Source organism: Amborella trichopoda, chromosome 4 (assembly GCF_054954075.1).
Source record: "Amborella trichopoda isolate Santa Cruz 75 chromosome 4, AtrichopodaSantaCruz75HAP2 v2.0, whole genome shotgun sequence".
In the NCBI taxonomy this organism is placed as follows: Eukaryota; Viridiplantae; Streptophyta; class Magnoliopsida; order Amborellales; family Amborellaceae; genus Amborella; species Amborella trichopoda.
In genome coordinates, this window is record NC_142339.1 from 56806924 (window position 1) to 56827015 (window position 20092).

Sequence of the window (20092 nt, forward strand, 5' to 3'; positions counted from 1 at the left end):
GTAGGTACATCCATGAATGTCTAATTATTTTTTCATTCGAAGTCTCTTATACAACCACTAAAAAAGGTATTTTACGTACTTTGGATTCACTGATACCATAGTTTCTCAAATGATGGAACTTTGAAAATTGTTCTTTTGGGGCTCATGGAAGCCATAGTCTAGAATTTGGTCATAAAAATAGAAGATTTTCAACCCAAAGCGAAATTTTAAAAGGGTTTAAATGCAATTGCAACACAAAGGCCCAAATTCAGGAAGAACATGGTGCATGACTCAATCAAATTAATTCAATTCCAATTAATGTTAACCTACTTTCTTATATTGTAAGATTTCAAGCTTGAGCTTCACAAGTTAGGGTGGAGATGGTTCCAATACTACATCCCAAGTTCAAATACTACTGCAAAATTAACCACCCCCGAAAGAAATAAGTCGTCATCATCATCATCATCATGAGAGCCTTCTCTTAACTATTTGGGGTTGGCTACACAAACCATGTTCCGCCATTGCGCTCTATGAAGTGACATATCCTCTATCAAACCACAGGCCACCATATCTCTTCTCACTACTTCCATCCATGTCCTTTTGGGCCTTGTCCTTGCGCTTTTAGACTTTCTTGAATTGTAACAATTTAGTTTTTGACCCCCATGTTCCTTTTTTTACCCTTTTTTGAGAAGAGGTAACTACTTTTCCAAGTTTTTTTTTTGTTGAGGGAAGTGAACTTTTATTGATATATAGTACTTTTTACAAAAAAATTCTCTCTTCAAAATGCTTACAATGGATGAAATCAGTCATTTGAAGTCTAGAATATGGACACCACTGTACACTCCACTCAGTCAAAGAAACAATCTGCATGAGTTTCTTGGGTGATGGAACATTCTTTTAAATTAGAGTGGAGCATCGAGTTTATATTCCGCTAGCAAAAAGGGCCATAACCCGGTGCTGGTCCCACCTACGCAGGGTCCCAGGAGGGATGAACTGGAGACAGTCCTAACCTTTGGCTTTTTATGCACAAAGTGGCCACTCTTAAGACTCGAACCCGTGCTCTTGCGTTGGCTACCCGAGCCTTTTACCGTCACACCAAGTCCCCCTTTATCTTATGCTAGCAACATAAACCCTAAATTCTGCAATTGAAAGTTCTATGTTTTGTATATACTCACAACTTCACAACAAAATGGTGAGAGTTGTATTCAATCAATTCTCCAACAATGCATGTTACCAATGACAAGGATTTCAGTAGCATATGCTCCATTATTGATTGTCAGAGCATATGGAGCATGTTCTCACTTAGCCCCAGTAAGAAAAGAAGCCGACTCACAATGAAGTTAAAGACGTTGGTTTAAGGCCAGGGTAGCTCAGGACGTGAAAGAAGAAATGTAATCTAAGATATTTTGTTCCAGTTTCACAGTTCCCCCGAAGATGGTTGATTTGCAAGTGACTATTTGACAATTTAAATCAATGCTTCAAAAACGTCGGGTAGCACCTGGGCGGCCGTGGGGGTCTAGGCTGCCCAGCACCTAGGCGGCCATCCAGAACCGAGGCGGCCTAGGTTCAAAAGGGGGCAAGAGATGTCCAGTAATCCTGTTTTGGATCTAGGTTTGGTTTTACAAATGCATATTCATGTATTTTTTATAATCCAAACAAAAACACCCCACCCCATGGGTATTTTTGCACCTAGGCAAGCACAGTTCCCTGAGCATCCACCCAGGGCCAGCCCGCCTACTTGGTCCGTCCAGGAACCCTAGCCCGCCTAAGCGGCCACCTAGGTGCTAGGCAGACCACTTTTTGAATCAATGATTGAAATAACTCTTCCATGAAGCAAACCAGATTTCAAATAAGCCAGAAAGTGGTCAATATTGGGTTGATGAAAGAACCAGAAGAATCTTAGATGGGTGATGAGCAAAGCCAAGGAAATGATGGTGGAAATACAAGGGATGTCATTTCCATGTTGAGTTAAGCATTACAAGAGAAGACCAGTCAATGAATATTCAGGATGCGTCGACGGATTGAAGCAAGGTTGATAGGTCAAACCCTATAGCCAGAGGCAGTCAGTCGATCCAGTCTACTGACTCAGATCTACGTAGGTAGACTTGAATGACCTTTATGACATCAACAAGGTCGAAAGTTTTTGAAGAGGGTATTCAACCTATGGTTAGGTATGTCCAGGATTGTTTTCTATTTTATTGAATGAGCAACTAATCAGTATTAGACACAGCAAAACGATTTTGTTAATTTCAATTTCAAAATAAATTCAAATCGGCGAAATTATGTTCCTGTTGTGTCATGATAAATTGTAACTTTAGGACTTGATGTAATATAATGAACTTGGAGTACATGAACGTGAACTGTGCTTACTCAACTATTCCTCAAGGACACACACACGTAATGTATCAAAATTAACCCAAAGAAAAATATCATCGGCAGTAAAATTTAGCACTTGCATGCAATTCCTAGATAAACCTCATGCATACCAAGTTATCCTAATCACACAATAATTCTGGCTGTCTCTATAGTCTCTCACTACAAATTGAAGAGCAAACAAAAACTTATGAAAGCAGATTATGTAGACAAAATCCAGCCACTAAATAGAGGATGCATAATCAAATTAGAAATGAAGTATAATTCATAGATCCCATATATCATCTTCACTTAAACTCCAAAAATATTGAGATGAAGTGAGTTACCCTCGTATCAATCTGCATACGTGAGGCTGCCCATCAGGATCATGTGAGACTGGACTATCTTACCCTGAGTTTCTCCAACAGCTTCCAATTATGATCACTCCTATTGCTTCCATGTCTTGTGGATCCACAGAATCATCCTAGCATTTAAAGCTGGGGGCCATCTCAGGCTGGATATGGATTTCCCTGTAATATCTGGGAAAAGAGGTAAAATGAAATCAATACATAAGAGGCGAGCCTGCTAATATGGAAAAGGGGCTAGTAATCATTATGTTTGTGGTAGGACTACATATATAACAAAGCAATGAGAGCATTCCCATGTCACGGGAAGTACTGATCAAGTTTGTGGAACTTCAAACCTAATATACAAATAGAGGCCATATATTCATGCTCAATTAATTTAATTCAAACAAATTATTGAAAATCAATCATTATTGTCTTATAGACATTTAATGATCATAATGGCAGTCAAATGTAGAAATTTGAGCTCCCTCAGAAAGACATGAGGAAGTATAAAACAGAAGTTTAATCATTTATGCAAGATGGCCACAGATGAGTTCAAATGAATTGAAACCAGTTTAGAAAGAAATTAATTAAATTTTTTTTTTTAAAATGTTTTAAAGAGATTAACTAAGTTGAACCAAAGATTACACCAGTTTAGAAAGAGATTAAGTAAGTTGAACCAAAGATTACCTAAAGAATATTTATTTTAAGAATTGCAAATATTCTTCTTAGTTTGGAACAACAGCCTTGACCTTTCTCAGTTCAAGAGATGCAGGTCGATATACAATCAAGAAAGCAGAGGGACATAACATTTCAAAAAACAGGGATTCTTCAATAAAACCACTTTTTGTTGATAGTGAACCTAAGCTTAAAAAATTTAGAATGAAAATCATCAAAGATTTTGGCAGCCAAATTAGATCTAGTGAAGGAGCTCAGAGTATAATCCAAATCAATTGCTTGTACATATTGAGCTGTTTGGCGAATGTTTAAATATTAGTATAAAATTTTCCTTGAACTTGCTATGTGAATAATTACCATGCATGGGTACATAGATTCTGCTTGATGGGATTCAAAATTACAACAAATCTGGTTCTGGGAAGAGTTATTTCCACTGTTCAGATCATCCATTCAACTAAGTGGTGACTGAGGAAGTAGTAAGGCATCATAGAAAGGATGGCATCATAGCGTAGTGGAATGCATGCACCACATTCTAACTTATCTCCTTAGTATGTTAGATATTCAGTTGACTTGTTACATAGAGGATGACAACAAACTGAAGAGATTCCAATTAAGTCGATCTTGGGAAAAAGTTACTCCTAATGATTCTGTTTATGAGGCTTATTTCATTCGTCCTATACCAAACCTTTCTTAGGAAAGTGAAGAACTGACCTTTGAAGAGTTAATTCCACCACCATCATCCGGAATAGATGGTGGATGTTACCATGTTATACCAAAATATTATGCAGGCTGTGTATGGTGCCATCTCCCAAAACACAAGTAAAAAGTGTGGTAGCAAATACGGTCTTGACCAGATGGGAGACATTACAATATTACATCAAGAAGCCAGGGTCCTTTTTTTAGCTTGTATCTGATGATACGCACAATACAGATAAACTGAACAGCCTGATATGCTAGGTTCCATCCACCCTAGGGACTAGCAAGAATCCATGCCCTATTATGAACCAGAGCCAAATACATTCAATTACACAATTACTAATACGCAAATCAATAGAAAACCCAAAATTTAGAGGAGGCATTTCTCAAAAGCATGAATCAAGAAAGTCTGAAAATATAACATAATCATGCATCTTATCATATGATAATGGGGCATGTCTTCCTATAACAAAAACTAATTTGATGACCATGGCTTCCGATCATAGATTAGTGTTAAATAAATTCTGGCCACAGACATAATCAATCACAAAAATAACTAGCATGAATGAGCTGATGCCCACCAAGTACCAAGGACATTACATTTCCTCGATACAATATAATACAAAAAGTAACCGCATCTGTGATTCTTCAAATCACCACAGAAGACAAAGATGAACTCAAAATGTTACCAGCGAGTTTCTTCAACAAGCGGCTGGTCAATTATTCTTAAAGTCCTAGAAACAGATGTATCAATTAAAACAAAACAAAAAAAGTCCCATTGTTTTTTTTGAGGAAAAGGTTAACTAAAAAAAATCCCATTGTTATACATCTCATTCATTGGAAGTTTTTCAGCAAAATTCTAACTAAACTTGAAGATAAAAAAAATCGCTAACTAAAGTGGAGACTAGGACAGAGAACAAAAAACACAGAGAAAACTGAGAAACGGCACCCATGTAATTTATTCCATGACAACTTTGGCACCAACAGCCTTCAATTTCTCGATAATCTGTTCGCCCTCTTCCTTGGAAACCCCTCTTTTGATAACAGAAGGGATTTTCTCTACCAAATCCTTAGCTTCTTTAAGGCCCAAATCAGTAAATGACCTAACTTCTTTGATGACCTTGATCTTCGAGGCAGCTTCATAGCTCTGGAGCCTCAATTCAAAAACAGTTTTTTCTGGCTTCTTCTCCTCCTCCTTGGCTGCACTCCCTGAACCCTTACCAGGCATAGCAGGAAGACCCATTCCAGCTTTCATCATGCCAATAACTGGCATCTCTTTCATTCCAAGCTTTTTCATCATGATTTCAGAGAGCTTTGAAACCTCAAGCAATGTGAGACCAGATATTTCATCAACGAGCCTAAAAACCCTATCAGTGGGTGGACCTCTATGCTCGGTGGGGTCAAAATTTTCTGGATCATAATCAGCTGGGAGCTGTCTCTGGTCTACTGTCACCTCTTCTTCATCTTCCTCGTCCTTTAATGGAGCACTGCTATAATGCATGACCTGATAAGGCCTTACCCACTTCGAAGACATGGGAGTGAACTTACCAGCATTTCTGCAAAACCGATTTGAGAATTGAGACCGAAATCTTGAAATCAAAATCATCCTGGGTTGGATTGCTTATAATTCCCAAAAGTCACAGGTTCAATGGTGACTCAATGTTTCATGTTCTGTTTAAAATGCTGCGAAATGTAAAGGAGCGGTATGCAAATCCAGTCTGAAGAGATAAATCAAGAGACGTAATGGTTTAACTCCATTCAAGCAGAAAGAGAAGGGGGATGGTGAAAACAATAGCAGGCGGCCATGGTCATGGAGTTCTAGGGTTTTTTTGGTTTAGTCGAGCACCGACTAAAGACTGTATAGAGTTTTGTTTTCAGGCAGAGTGTCTAGGGTTTTAGGAGGAGGGTTGAGTGACTTCAGTCGAGAGAGAGAGAGTATAAAGCGCTCCTGCGGGATTACAAAGTATACATAGTCGTCTCCGGTTTTGTACCGCAGGTAACAATTGGGGGTCGACCTGAGTTCTCAATATGGGCAATGGATCCGACCTGGGTTGAGGTCTAAGTTTGGGTCCGTTCTAGATTTTATCAAGATAGGCTCGCATCAAGATCGGACCTGATATTTATTTATACGGAGGTAAGTTCGGGTCCAAGTCAGGTCTATTGCCAAACTACGACCTAATCCGGTCGGGTGCCGGACTGGTCATTCTCGACCCAACCCATTACCACCCCTTCTTTCAATTTTATAGAGGAATAGGGTTGGGGCATCAATGGTTGGGGTTGTGGATGGCTCAAAATAACAACAAAATAAAGAATGCACATGTAAACCTTTGGTAGCATCTTCTCGATCTAAAATAATGAACCTATGCGATCATTATTCTTTAAAAATATTTATTTTCTTGAGCTAATTTTTTGGGAAATAATTAAACATGGAACCCATGCTGAGACATGAGAGTTGGTGAACCCAAAAATTCATTTAAAAATAAAAACTTATTTGCCGATTTTGAAGGATTACAAATTTGGTTTTCACCCTTCTAAAAACACCATATGAAAATTTCAAAGCTCCGACTCGGAGATGGGACTCGGCCCTTACCCAAGCTGAGTAACTAAACCCAAGTCAGGCCTTATTCTGGGCAAGCCAAAAATTATTAAAAAATCCTAGAAAAAACGAAAAAATATGTTTGAAGTAAAATTAAATGAAACACACCTAAATAAGGTTAGAAAATTTAGTGAGAAAATGGATTTTGAAAAAATCCATTTGCGATGGCTGGATTTTAGAAATAATCAGAAAATAAAGGAAAATATAAAAAATAAATATTTATGGCCAAAATACTTTCCAATCTTAATGATAGAAGATAAAAAAACACATTCCTAATAAATTCCTTGTCTTTTGAGTTTTTTGTTTTTTTTTAAATCCTCAACTTGACCACCCAACTTAGGTATACTAGAGCTCACCATAGTGGCGAGTCCGAGTTCTTGCCCAATAGACACTGTAAAGAACAATATCCAAACTCTTAAAATAAAAGCATAATGGATCTTTTCTTTACCATTATTATATTTTTTTTTTTAAAAAAGCACGAGGTTCCTCTAGTAAGTTCATTTTCCCACAAAATGATAGGTCATACTTAATAAAGGAAAATGCTGAAAAATAGTTTAAAATCCGAAACCTCTATCGTTTAGTAGGTCAGGGTCAACTACCTCTCAAGACAAACGACTCTATACCTCCAAGACAAACGCATTTTTTTCTCATCTATTTTTTTAGATAATTTGTTTGCATTCTCCTTCGAGCAAAGTGTATATTTGCTCTCCCGGACTAAACCCTGACTAGTAGCTTTCTTTTTGTTTGTTTTTTATTTTGGATAATTAAGTGGGAAAAACAGACTTCCACACGTTGATAAAAAATGAAAGCCACAACGTGATAACCAGGGTGAGGGGTTGCTACCACCACTACCCGAGCCGGATCTTATATTTTCAATGTGCAATATATTAAAAAGAATGACCAACGTAAAAAAAGTTTGAATCGGCACATTGGATTGAGGGAAAAGTTTATATAGAGCTGAGGCTCTAAACCATCAAATTGGAGCCTATATCGAAAAATTCAATTAGAGGTTTTTTTGATGCCCCAAATATCTTTAAATTTATCATCTCAGCATCAAGATGCATGAACGTGAGAAAAAAAAAAAGATTTCTAGTTTTGGAAATAGTATATTTTGTGACGTATTTTTTGACCGTCAATTTTCGAGATTTTTAAGTTTTCATAGATCTGTTGATCTACACTATTTTTAAAGTTTTAAACTTTATAGATAAAGATGAAAATATATTTTAAGGTTATCACAAAGATTTCCATTGTTGAAACAACATTTCTCAACACTATTTGAAGGTAGGCTCTAATTTGATTGTTTAGAGCTTAGGTTCTATACAAACCGCACCCCTGGGATTGATGCGAAATAAATTCGTATTTGAGAGTACACAAAGCTTCGATTAAGGTCTTCAAAGTATTGAAAATATTTTTATTTACAAAAAAATAATTTCAGTATATATCATTCGAAAATCTCATTATTTAAAAATCCCTAAATTTTTCATGTTATCACATTTGTACCTAATTTATTTGCAATTGAAAAATTAGAAAAAAATATATCTTAATTTTCACCTAATTAGAAAAAAAAGACCTTTTGGTATTTGTCTACCAAAATAACTTTTACGGTAGTTGTATTACCGCAATGACTACCTCAATACGGTACTTTAAGTACCGTAATGACCATGCTAAATATTGCAGTACTTTAAAGACCGTAATGCTTATTATGTATATTTCTCCATCATTTGCCACATATGAGCATTACGATTTTTAAAGTAATGTAATGCTTAGCCTTGTCATTATGGTACTTAAAGTACCGTGATGCTTAAGCTTGATCGTTATGCGCTAAGCAATATGGTATTTTAAATATCATAATGCTCGGATGTGGCAAATGAGGGGAAAAGAGACCCCGATGAACATTACGGTCTTTAAAGTACTATATTGTTTAGCTTGTTATTACGGTAATTAAAATACCGTAATGAGGTAATCATTACGGTAATACAATTATCATAAAAGCTATTTTAGTAAAAAAAAAAAAATCAAAATTGATGAAAAATGGTATAAACGAGGTCTACGAAAATTGAGGGTTTTTTTCCAATTAAGAGAAAATTAATGTATGTTTATAATAAATTCTATTTACAATTCAAGATTGCAATATTGACCCCACTTCAATTTTTGAGATTTATTTGTGTTACGCTTATATGCACCCCAACTCGTGAGGCATGCAAAGAGGCCTGAGATTATCTTGGAGTTTGAAAATCTAAAGTATCATAGCTTATCAAATGGTTCGGAACTTTAAATTCTGAGGTTTTATTTGTCAAAGTTAAAAAATTCTCAAGTATTTCCCCAGCCAAATACATCGAATTATCTAATTCCAAATTATTTGGTCATATAAATACTTTGGATTTTGGAATTCCAATCTTTTTGCTAAGCCTGATTCTCAAAATTCAAAGTAGGGGCCGATATCATTATTTTTTAAAATTGCAAACAAACTAGGTATATACACTATTATTATCATCATCAGAGCTTTTTCCTAACTATTTAAGGATGACCACATGAATCATGTTCCACTATTATGCTCTGTCAATAGGCATACTCTTAGTTAGGCCATAAGTCTATCTATCTTTTATCACTACTTCCAACCATATCATTTCGACGCCACCCTTTGCTTTTTTTGAGAATTGAACTTTCAACTTGGACTGACTTGTACCTCCTGATGGATGTTGTACTAGATCTGTGTTGTACATGGCTAGTCCATTTAAGTATATTTTTTTTCATTTTAGTGTCTATTGGAGCCACATCCCAGTTCTCCCTAATGTATTCGGTTTGAATTTTATCCCTTATTGTCTTGCCACTCATCCATCTCAACTACACTCATCTTATAATTATATTGTTTATGATCACCCAACCTGCCTCATAAAACAATGATGATCTCATACATGCTCTATAGAACTTCCCCTTCAACTTCATCGATATGCGACGATCAAATAAAACTATAGGGAAATGATTTTATACAACGGTTGTATAGTAGTATAATGCAAATATCTTAAAAAACCATATTAGAGACATTTGTTTGACACTCTTTTCATTCTGGAGAACAATCACAAAATAGAAAATTTTGAAAAAATGCTCTAGAAAGTTTTCATTATAGCGCAATTAATACAAGCAGTCTATTTTTATTGATATGGTTAGATATAGACCTCGGAAGGAATTTTTTTTATTCCCAAATTTTTTATATAGCATTATCATCACTAGATTAATAATGCTAAAAAAGAAAAAAGTGATTTTGAATTTATCAAGGGCTAGATATTGAAATTCATCAAATGGACGGTTGATATTCATTGTTGGATAGGTACTAATTTTCACCATATTTAGGGTGTAAATTAAATTTATTTATTTTTCATAGGAATGATTACGAGGATGAAGTTAATGTGTGTGCAAAATTTGGGGTCATACAGATGCCAAAAGTATGATTTTTTAGGCATGTGGTTGCATTATACTACTATACAACGGTTGCATTATATTATTTCCCAAAACTCTAATTGCACATCTCCCATTCTTCTACCTAGCTCTAATTCTATGTGCAACATCTTCGTCAAATTCTATATTTTTCTGGATTATCGACCCAATATATCGAAAGTACGTTATTTTTTGTATTTTTTTGTCATAAATGTTAACTACTTCCGCGTCTCTATTCCCATTATTGCTAAACTTAAATTTCATATACCATATGATAGTATGCCTAATTTTAAACCCTTTAAATTTTAAAACATTCCTCTAAAGTTCTAACTTCATCTCGACGCCACTTCGGGTCTCATCAATAAAAACTATATCGCCTGCGAACAATATACACATAATAATATGAAACTTTAAGGTGATATCCACAGTTTACTCTATAAAAAACACTCATACAAATACTTTAAAATAGATCCTAAAATTTTAGGTCAAGAAAATCATCCTAAACAATTTATTTGTTAGAGGGGTGAATTTACTTATTGAAATATCTACAATAAGCCTGTTCTATGTGGTGTAAAAAAGTCACAATCACTTATGATTGTTTTCAAAATCGAAACGCTCAAAGTGTAGAATAAATCAAGTTTAAAGTTAAAGTAAGTTATTTTCGAACTCTGCGACATACTCTCAGCCGTCCAATTTGATGTTTAAAGATATTCATTTATATCTGCTTTTGTGGTCCACTTTGTGCCAACAGTAACATCATCTTTGCCGTCCATCACTGCGAGGGAACGATGGAGTCAACGTCTATTTTTCCTAATTCGTTATTTTAAATTTTCGTTGGCGTACAATGCATGGTATATCGAACGGCCCAGATTCGATAGTGATGCGCCTTTTCATTGAACGTACGTTTCATGTCTTATATCAAGCTCTGTGCTCTGGCTCGGCTAAATCTGAACCGTCCTTTTTATTAAAAAAAGGCCATGAAAAAAAGAAAAAACCCTGGCCTTACGCCTTAGACCACGTGGCATGCAACTAGTGGCTAAGGTCCGACTGAATCAGAGCTCATTTCAACGTGACATTATCTCTTGACTTGTTCACATGATCCCTAATTTTTGCTCCCAAAAAAACAAGATAAATAAAAATGAATCAAGGAAGGAGTTTTGTCCACACAAAAGCTAGTAAAGACATTAAGATTCCCATAAATAATTTTGCATCTATAGAAAATAAGGGGAGCATAGAGAACTAGGGTAAGAGAGAATAACATCACAATATATCAATGATTTATTTGATGATTTATGGGAAATTATTACAACAAAATAATTACATGAATATTTGATGATTTATAAGAAATAATTACAACAAAATTACATGTTATTATAAAATTTTACGGTGCGACTTAATTGGATTGTTTAAGCTTGCAACTTTCATATACAAAATATTTTTAAAATGCATTACAAACTAAATTTGTTATTTTTTATATTCTATATATATATTTTGAATTATGCTTTTTTAAAATACCGGTCGATCACCAAAACCGCCCAAAACCAGAACCGGCTTGCCGGTTCTGATATAACCGGGCAGTTACTGGATCGATCGCTCGATTTTTCTAACATGATAGGTGGTCAATCTAAAACAATTGTAACTAACGGTTCAAATGCCTTCTTAATATAATTTTTATTTTTAGTTTTAATTTTTGTTTTTCATATGCATGATTTCCATTTTAAAGATTATACATATTCTCTAAAAATTAAGATCAAATTATATTTTAAAATATATTTATTGCCAAGGCCGCATTTCTACAATATGCTGGTTGGCCTCATAGAAACCGTGTTCTCTCTAAAAAAAATGCCAATAATATGGAATATTGACTTGTAATTTCCCATTTCTAAACTTTTTAAAAATTTAAAGAAAGTGAGGATACAAATTGCATTTTTCATATTTCATGGGGATAAGTGGATTTCCTTTCCACCTGGAACCAGTCTCTTGCTAATATCGGGAACTGCCATTGTTTCTCTTGTTATTGTTTTGGGTTAGTTTCAGGGACCGAGTTTCTCTGCAACTCTCAGAGAGCAGAGGAAGTTGGTTGCCCTCGTTCTCCCTTCTCTCTAGAAGTATTGTATTCTCACTTTAAAAGCTTCATCTTTTCTATAGTTTTTGTGTTGTTTTTTACATGAACCACCAGTAATCAGAAATCAGAGGATTGAAACAAGGTATTACTGTCTTAAAGATTTCAAGCTTTATTTTTTGATATTCGTCTAAAAATGGAGGTTACCAGTAAAATGAAATGCATTGATCTTGGCTCAAAGTTTTTGACTGGTTCATCTTCACTGGATACTAGAAAACCAATTATAAGACCCAATTTTAAGCCAGCTTTGGCTTGGAGAATTAAGCGTTTTGAAAAGCCATTGCTTTTTACTAATTCGATGAAGAAAAATGAGCATTTCATCAAGAAAGAATGTTCTTTTAGTGTGAGGAACCCTAGAGTTTCAGCAGTTGCAGCTGAGACCACTGTTACTGAAACCACTGACATAGAGTCTTTGTTTTCTGATGATTCCACTGCTAAGTTCCAACCTAAGAGGAATAGTAAGCAGTCATCTGTTGGAGCTTCAAGTGTTTCTTCTGGTATTAGGCTAGAGAACATTAGCAAAACATTTAAAGGAGTTACAGTTTTGAAAGATGTTAGCTGGGAAGTGAAAAAGGGGGAAAAGGTTGGTTTGGTGGGCGTTAATGGAGCCGGAAAAACAACCCAATTGAAAATTATCACTGGTGAAGAAGAACCCGATTCAGGAAACATAATTAAGGCAAAACCCAATATGAAAATCGCATTTTTGACCCAGGAATTCGAGGTTTCGCCTAGCAAAACTGTAAGAGAAGAATTTATGAGTACTTTTAAGGAGGAAATGGAGATTGCACAGAGACTTGAAAAGGTTGAAAAGGCTCTTGAGTCCACAATTGAGGATTTGAATTTGATGGGGAGGCTTTTGGATGAGCAGGATTTGCTTCTAAAGAGGGCAGAGGCTTTGGATTTGGATGAAGTGGATGCCAAGATTAGCAAGATGATGCCTGAGCTAGGTTTTGCACCAGAGGATGGTGATAGATTGGTGGCATCGTTCAGTAGCGGGTGGCAAATGAGGATGTCACTTGGCAAAATTCTTCTTCAGGTATGATTCTTCAATCTTTTCATTTGTGATTCTTCTTTCATGGTTTTGCTAATCTATCTTTGGACTGGTGATCACCGTGCAAGACTAGCTCATTTCAAGATTTGAAATGTTTGGATTTTGGTTTCAGTTTAATGTCGAGTTTAATTTTATTGTCATTTATGATGCTGATAAGTGGTGTTAGGTTGTTGATTGAGATGATAATTTCAGATATTAAACCTAACCGTGTCATGGTCAAATAGGTTACAGATTTTGAAACCAATCTTTTAAATCAAAGCCACTTGAAAAACAAAAAAAGTTGCATAAAGTTATAATTCGAAACTCTTCTGAACTTGGAGAAAGTAAGTTTATAAACTGACATGGGTATTGTGGCTGGTATGCCAATATTTCTTTCATGCTGAAGTCTGATATCTGTTGACATTGTGCTATATATAAAACAATGATTTTAATGTTACTTGATTGTTCATTAAGAACTTTGTTCTATTTCTGCTAGCCTGGTACAGTAAACTATGTTGATCACACTGATATCCTTTCTGTTTATTTACCAAAGACCTCTGCTTTATACCCACTTTTTTTTGTTGGTTGTATTTTGTGTTCTTTGTTGAAATATGTAAATTTTGACCTTTTTCATGCATGATGTAACTTCTAAGTCTATTCTGTTGTTTGACAAGTAAGTATCTCTTGCAGAACTCCGGAAAACTGCTATTTGTTACAAAACTGCATCCTAGATATTTGTACGACGAAGTTGTCACCAAGCAAAATATTATCACTTCAGAGCCTGGTAATGCTTAAAGAGATTTACAGGCTGTAACTGCTTAAAGAGTTTTACAGGCTGTAATTTGGGAAAACTGGAAAGAATGGGAAGAAATTTGGGAATACCAAAATGATTCCAAAGGTTGAAGTACATAATATATGTTCTTCTAGAAATACCATTTAAATCGCAAATGCCTTCTTTTTTTTTTTTTTTTACCCTGATCTATGGGAAAACCCTAAAGAAGTTTCCGTACAGATTTTGGGTTATTTTTCTAGCATTTCATTTAGGGTATGCCTGCTTTAGACTTGTGAAAGTATGAAGATGTTGCTATTTGATCATATTTTAAGACCCACTCCATAGTGATTGTTCCTTTTGTTACATCTGCTGATTTATTTTGTTGCTTATTTTCAGCCTGCTTTTGTGGAGATGCAAGACTTAGTGTTTATACTTGTCAATGTCTTTGACACTTTAGGATATCTTGACAAATTAGGACATTTACTGTGTTATCTGTTTAACAGCAGATCATAGCAGTATTTTTTATTTATTTATTTTTATTTATTTTTTTACGTTTTTAAACAAGATAATGATGGAATCCAGTTGGTCACTTGTAATTAATCCTCGATGATATAGTTGCTAACATTGTTTTACCACCTGCAGGAACCTGATTTGCTTCTCTTGGACGAGCCCACAAATCACCTTGATCTCGACACAATTGAGTGGCTCGAAGGTTACCTTAAAAAGCAAGCTGTACCGATGGTTATTATATCACATGACAGAGCTTTCCTTGATCAGCTCTGCACTAAAATTGTTGAGACAGATATGGGTGTGTCGAAGACATATGAGGGGAATTACTCTGAGTATATCATAGCAAAAGCAACATGGATAGAGGCTCAATATGCGGCTTGGGAGAAACAGCAAAAACAAATTGATCATACAAAAGGCATTATAAATAGACTGAGTGCTGGAGCTAATGCTGGTCGTGCTTCTACTGCAGAGAAGGTAAGCTGGGAATTCTAGTATTTCCTATTGAAATGTGAACACCAGGAAAACCCACGCCCTATGACCTCTTGTAATTGACACTAGAAACCCCATCGTTATGAAGTTACCATTTACTTCAAAAGATGGGTCATACCTCAGAAGTGTTCTTTGACCACATTTCTTAGAAATTCATGACAAGAAACTTATCAGCTTAAAGTTTTCTCTTGATCTTTTCCTGAGAAGTTTGGTCTTGGTCCATTCTTCTGGTGCAAACCTCTTTGAAACTGGTCAGCTGCATTGGATATAGACAGTTATTAAGGTTTTTGATCTCATAAGAAATTGATTGGCAACATATGGGCCTTTACTCCACTTGTGTCATCCCTTTCTCATTATTTTCTAAATTTGTAGTGTTGATTGGATTTTGCAAGATCTTAATGTCTATTTTCCACAAGTTCATGTGAGAATAAAAAAAGAAAACAAAATGCTTTAGACATTTGAGTTGAGTATTTTGTTCCTTTAAAAATTTGTGTACTCTGATATTGCACTTGCTATATTCCAGATGTGGGCAACCTTTCTATGCTTCCCCTACAACATAAAACTTATATACTTCCCCTTATCCAATCCTCCATTCTGAATGGAGGGCTAAGATTGCCCCATTCACAATGTCACATCTCTTCACTATTTTATTTTTAATTTTTTTTCTATAAACTATTTTGACACCAAATTTTGGACGTCCAATCCTCTATTAAATTCGCACTAGCAAAAAATAAAAAAAAATATTTCCAATAAAATAAAATGACCAAAATTCCTCTGCAAATTTCAAGGGGTATTTTGGTCATTATATTTTATCGAAAAAATATTTTTAATATTTTTTATAGGTTCGCCAGAATGAGAAGATGGCACGTACAATTTTTCATATTCATACAATTTGTATAAAAAAAACTAAAAATGAAATACTTTGAGACATTGGATCTAAGATCAAATGGTGAGTGGCTATCTTGATCAAAATTGGACGGCTGGATGGTAGGGGAAGCATAGATCTTTTATGCTACAGCGTAGAAAATTATATTAGCACATTCTTCATATTATTTCGTTTTTATTTGTCACAGAAGCTGGAGAAACTTCAAGATGAAGAACAAATTGAGAAACCATTCCAGCGCAAACAGATAAAGTTCAGATTCCCGGAGCAGGAAAGGAGTGGACGATCTGTAGTAACCATTAAAAATGTGGAATTTGGATACGAGGATCAGGTGAAAAACTTTATTTTTGGTCTTGGGCAGCATCTGAAGTTTGGAGATGTACCGAGTGTTTTTCACTAAATTTGCTCCTACTTTCCTAATGCTTTTTCCCTTTGATTGTCAATCGTGGCAGATTCTGTTTCATAAGGCAAACCTGAATATTGAGAGGGGTGAAAAAGTTGCTATTATTGGTCCAAATGGATGTGGAAAGAGCACACTTCTTAAAATGATAATGGGTTATGTGAAACCAGATCGTGGTGAAGTTTTACTTGGGGAGCACAATGTTTTGCCTAACTACTTTGAGCAGAACCAGGTGAGTAGCTAGCACAACATGTTCTTTTTTGAAACACTGAAAGCTAATATTTTTATGTAGTTTATTTTCTTGATGTGTGTGACCTTTTGTGCCATGCATGTATTCTGTCAGTGTAAATTTTAGAAAAATAGCTTATCTAGGTCATCCTATAAATTATTTAATGATTGAGGAACCTCCCCTCATTTACCATGTCTCATTTTTCTATTTTTTTGGACGAAACATCGATGCACGGTCAATTTTATATTTTCTCATTACTGAATTTACCATGTTTAAGCATGGCAGTTTATGTATTAGCTCTGTTGTTTTGGTCAGGCAGAAGCCCTGGATTTGGATAAGACTGTTATTGAAACAGTGGAAGAAGCTGTGGAGGATTGGAGACTTGACGATATAAAGGGACTCCTTGGTCGTTGCAATTTTAAATTAGACATGCTTGACCGAAAGGTCTCGCTTTTGAGTGGTGGTGAAAAGGTAATTGCAGTATCTTTTCGAACCATGCTGTATAATTTGATGCTGTATTTTTACCACTTATTGATGCCATTGGGCACCAATATTCCATCTTTTTTGGCTGTGCTAAGATTTTGATTTTGATTTGCAGGCACGGCTTGCTTTCTGCAAATTTATGGTGAAACCATCAACTTTACTCATTTTGGATGAACCAACCAACCATCTTGATATACCTACAAAGGAGATGCTGGAGGTTATGGCTTTGCTTAAAGTGCTTTGGTTTTCTTCTATTTTTTTTTTTTTTTTTTTTTTCAGTTTCTAAAGCTGGTGCATCTCATTTATGTTCTTGTTATTCTTGGGCCCTGCTGAAAAGTTTTTTAATCTATGATCAGGAGGCGATACGGGAATACACAGGCACTGTTGTTGCAGTTTCTCACGATCGGTACTTCATTAGGGAAATAGTGAATAGAGTGGTGGAATTGAAGGATAAAACTCTACAAGACTATGCAGGGGATTATAATGTAAGCATACCTGCCTGTCTTATATTATTGATATGTCTGCCTTGTAATGTTCTGCATATATTTTAAAGAAACAAGGTCAATGTAATGAATGAAAATGTGCCTTATGGATGAGCATTTGGTAGGAATGGTTTATTGGATTATTCGCATAAGCGCAAAGAAACCTGGTAATGCCTTTCAATTTTCTATTTCCAAATAAATTTCAAAAGCAAATTATTGCATCTCTTCCAATTTGCTTTGAAGGTTTTTTTATTATGTTTTCCAACTCCTTGATTACCAAGACATAGTGTAACATTTACAGCATACATATGGTAGTTTGGTATGGCCAGGGCATTTGTTGTCATTTCTCAACATCTGAAAGTCGATATTAACCATAGTTCTCAATGATTAATCTGCGTATGGTTAAACTCCCATGACAAGGTTAAACTCTCATATGTCATGGAGAATGGAGAGTGAATACCAAGGCTGTCTACCATATGCCATACACCGCCTATGTAGCATATATTTACACTTCCTTGAACTCATCTAACAGATAATGTTATATCTTGTTACAAAGAAGTATCTGCATATTTGTTGGATTAGATGCCAATCAAAATGTATATTCCTAATCATCATCATCAGTTTAGCCATTTCCCAATTAATTGGGGTCGGCAAAATGTATATTCCTAATGTGGAAGTAAATTCCTGGCCATGAATTTGACAAAGGTTTAGAGTGTTTGATTTTGGAACAGTTTTGGTGAAGTATGTTGACACATGATGCTGACTTCCAAGACAAACTTCATCCTGAAAAGTAGAGAAATAAGTCCAAGTAAAAAAGATGAAATTCGGATTTATGGTGGAATGAATTTATAAATTAAAGAAATGTGCTATTGGGTTAAGGTCTTAAAGGAGCTAGATTCCAAAATGCCTATATACTCATTTTGGTTGTGCCGGACATTAAAATTAAAAATTGGCCAAGACTAGCCAACATTTACCGGATTTTTATCTAATGACGTTTAACTTATGTTTCTCTCTCTTTTCTTTCAATATCTGCGTGTTAACAGTATTATCTGGAGAAAAACCTCGATGCCCGAGAAAAAGAACTGGAACGGGAAGCAGAGTTGGAGGAAAAGGCGCCCAAAGTGAAAGCCAAATCTAAGATGTCAAAGGTGTGTTCTCCTCGAGCAATTCATGAGAGTACCACGATAATGATTTCGAAGATGATATTCCTGGTTTTCACGATTGTATATCCTTTCAGTTGGATGATTTGCCTATCCAGAATTTTTAGATTTTCCTTTGTGAGCTTGCAAATGACTGTAGAGTAGAAGGAACCTTCAAAGTCATATTAAGCGAAAATTGCAGCAAGAGCTAATGAAATCACTGGCAGCCGAATCAAAAGCACGCAAATAACATTTTGCTGACTTGTATTAGTAATTACACATTTCAAAATTAGAATTTGTATCAAGTATAATTACAAACTCTTATACCAGCGACAGAGAAGTATATCCATTCATGTGTAGGTCTCTTTCTCTCTCTCTCTCTCTCTCTCTCTCTCTCTCCCACACACACACATATGTATGCACGTGCCTCTGCATGTTTGCCCTAACGCATGCATATGTAGAAGTTCCAACCAACAAAGTCCAACTTTCTTTTATCACCATGGGTTCTGCTTTCTGATGAGAAAGATCCATTTGACCAAATTTAATGGTATTAGTTTATTTCTTTCAATTTACTGCCATTTTTCATTCTCAAATTCTTAATATGTTACCTATTGCAGGCGGAGAAGGAAGCTAGGAAGAAACAGAGGGTGGCTGCATTTCAACAGGCAAAATCAAAGTCGAAAGGATTGAAGAATGCAAAGAGATGGAACTGATCCCCTTGCCCCGAAGTTATTACGTTGACCCATTGTAAGTATTCAGAGCATAGAAAGGCAGGAGGTGTTACTTCCTATTCTTATGGTAAATGGCCTCATGGAGAAGGCCAACCTCTGAACTAGCCCCTGTATATAAATGGTTTCTTTTTATGTAATTTAGATGGTCAAATTTGGGTCGAGATCTACTTGGAGTTCAGAACCAAAGAAAAGTTCGGTTTGTGGACCAAAGAAAAGAAGTGCATATAGCATACTCCTGTGTGAGCACAATTTACACTTAATTGGCTTAGAAGTAGTCATTTAATCTAAAATTTAGGGATCCACTTCATAATCACGAGATGAGCATTTCAGAAATAAAAAAATAGAATTGGTAAAACATATAGATATGCGTTTCCAAAAATTGGATACTCGGTAGGATAATTTTTTATGCATCTCTCTCTCTCTCTCTCTGTGTGCAAGGGGAGGAGGAAAAAACCGGCCAGAAAACCAGAGCACCAGCCAGTAGCGTAATCATAATGATCATCTCTAATTTATATGCAACTTGATCACTGGATCATCCAATTCCTCTATTTAAGAAAATTCATCGTCTTCAATAATGCCAGACCTGCTCTCAAGTCATCTTCAAGAATGACAGACGCTGCCTCATCTTCAAAACCCAAGAATTTCAACCCACTTTGGAAACCCCGAAAGCCTAACGCTAAATATCTCACAAGCCACACAAAGCCATAAAATCCGTGAGAAAGGAATGCGTTTTTTTTGG

General features: G+C 35.6%; 2 protein-coding genes across 9 annotated transcripts in view; one reads left to right on the plus strand and one right to left on the minus strand.

Annotated features, from left to right (window-relative positions):
* LOC18422390 (uncharacterized) overlaps positions 1–6320 on the minus strand; it is a 30387-nt gene extending 24067 nt beyond the window's left edge. For 7 of the 8 annotated variants that reach the window (XR_016054989.1, XR_016054988.1, XR_016054984.1 and 4 more), the window contains exons 1-2: positions 5002–6320; positions 2679–2870 (exon numbers count right to left, since the gene is read on the minus strand). Coding sequence is in view for 1 of the 8 variants with exons in the window: in XM_088865908.1 (XP_088722034.1) it covers positions 5011–5658 (648 nt within the window). In the remaining 7 variants the exon portion in view is untranslated. Of the gene's footprint in view, positions 1–2556; positions 2871–5001 lie in introns of those variants that run through there. The other variant, XM_088865908.1, reaches the window with a different exon arrangement.
* A 5776-nt stretch (positions 6321–12096) lies between these two features.
* Positions 12097–19568, plus strand: LOC18422391 (ABC transporter F family member 5). Its single transcript, XM_006827063.4, has 9 exons — positions 12097–13241; positions 14650–14991; positions 16080–16220; positions 16342–16521; positions 16834–16989; positions 17117–17218; positions 17358–17486; positions 18527–18631; positions 19240–19568. The coding sequence occupies exons 1-9, from the start codon at positions 12342–12344 to the stop codon at positions 19333–19335; spliced, it is 2151 nt and encodes a 716-aa protein (XP_006827126.2). The 5' UTR covers positions 12097–12341; the 3' UTR covers positions 19336–19568.
* Positions 19569–20092: the final 524 nt, after the last annotated feature.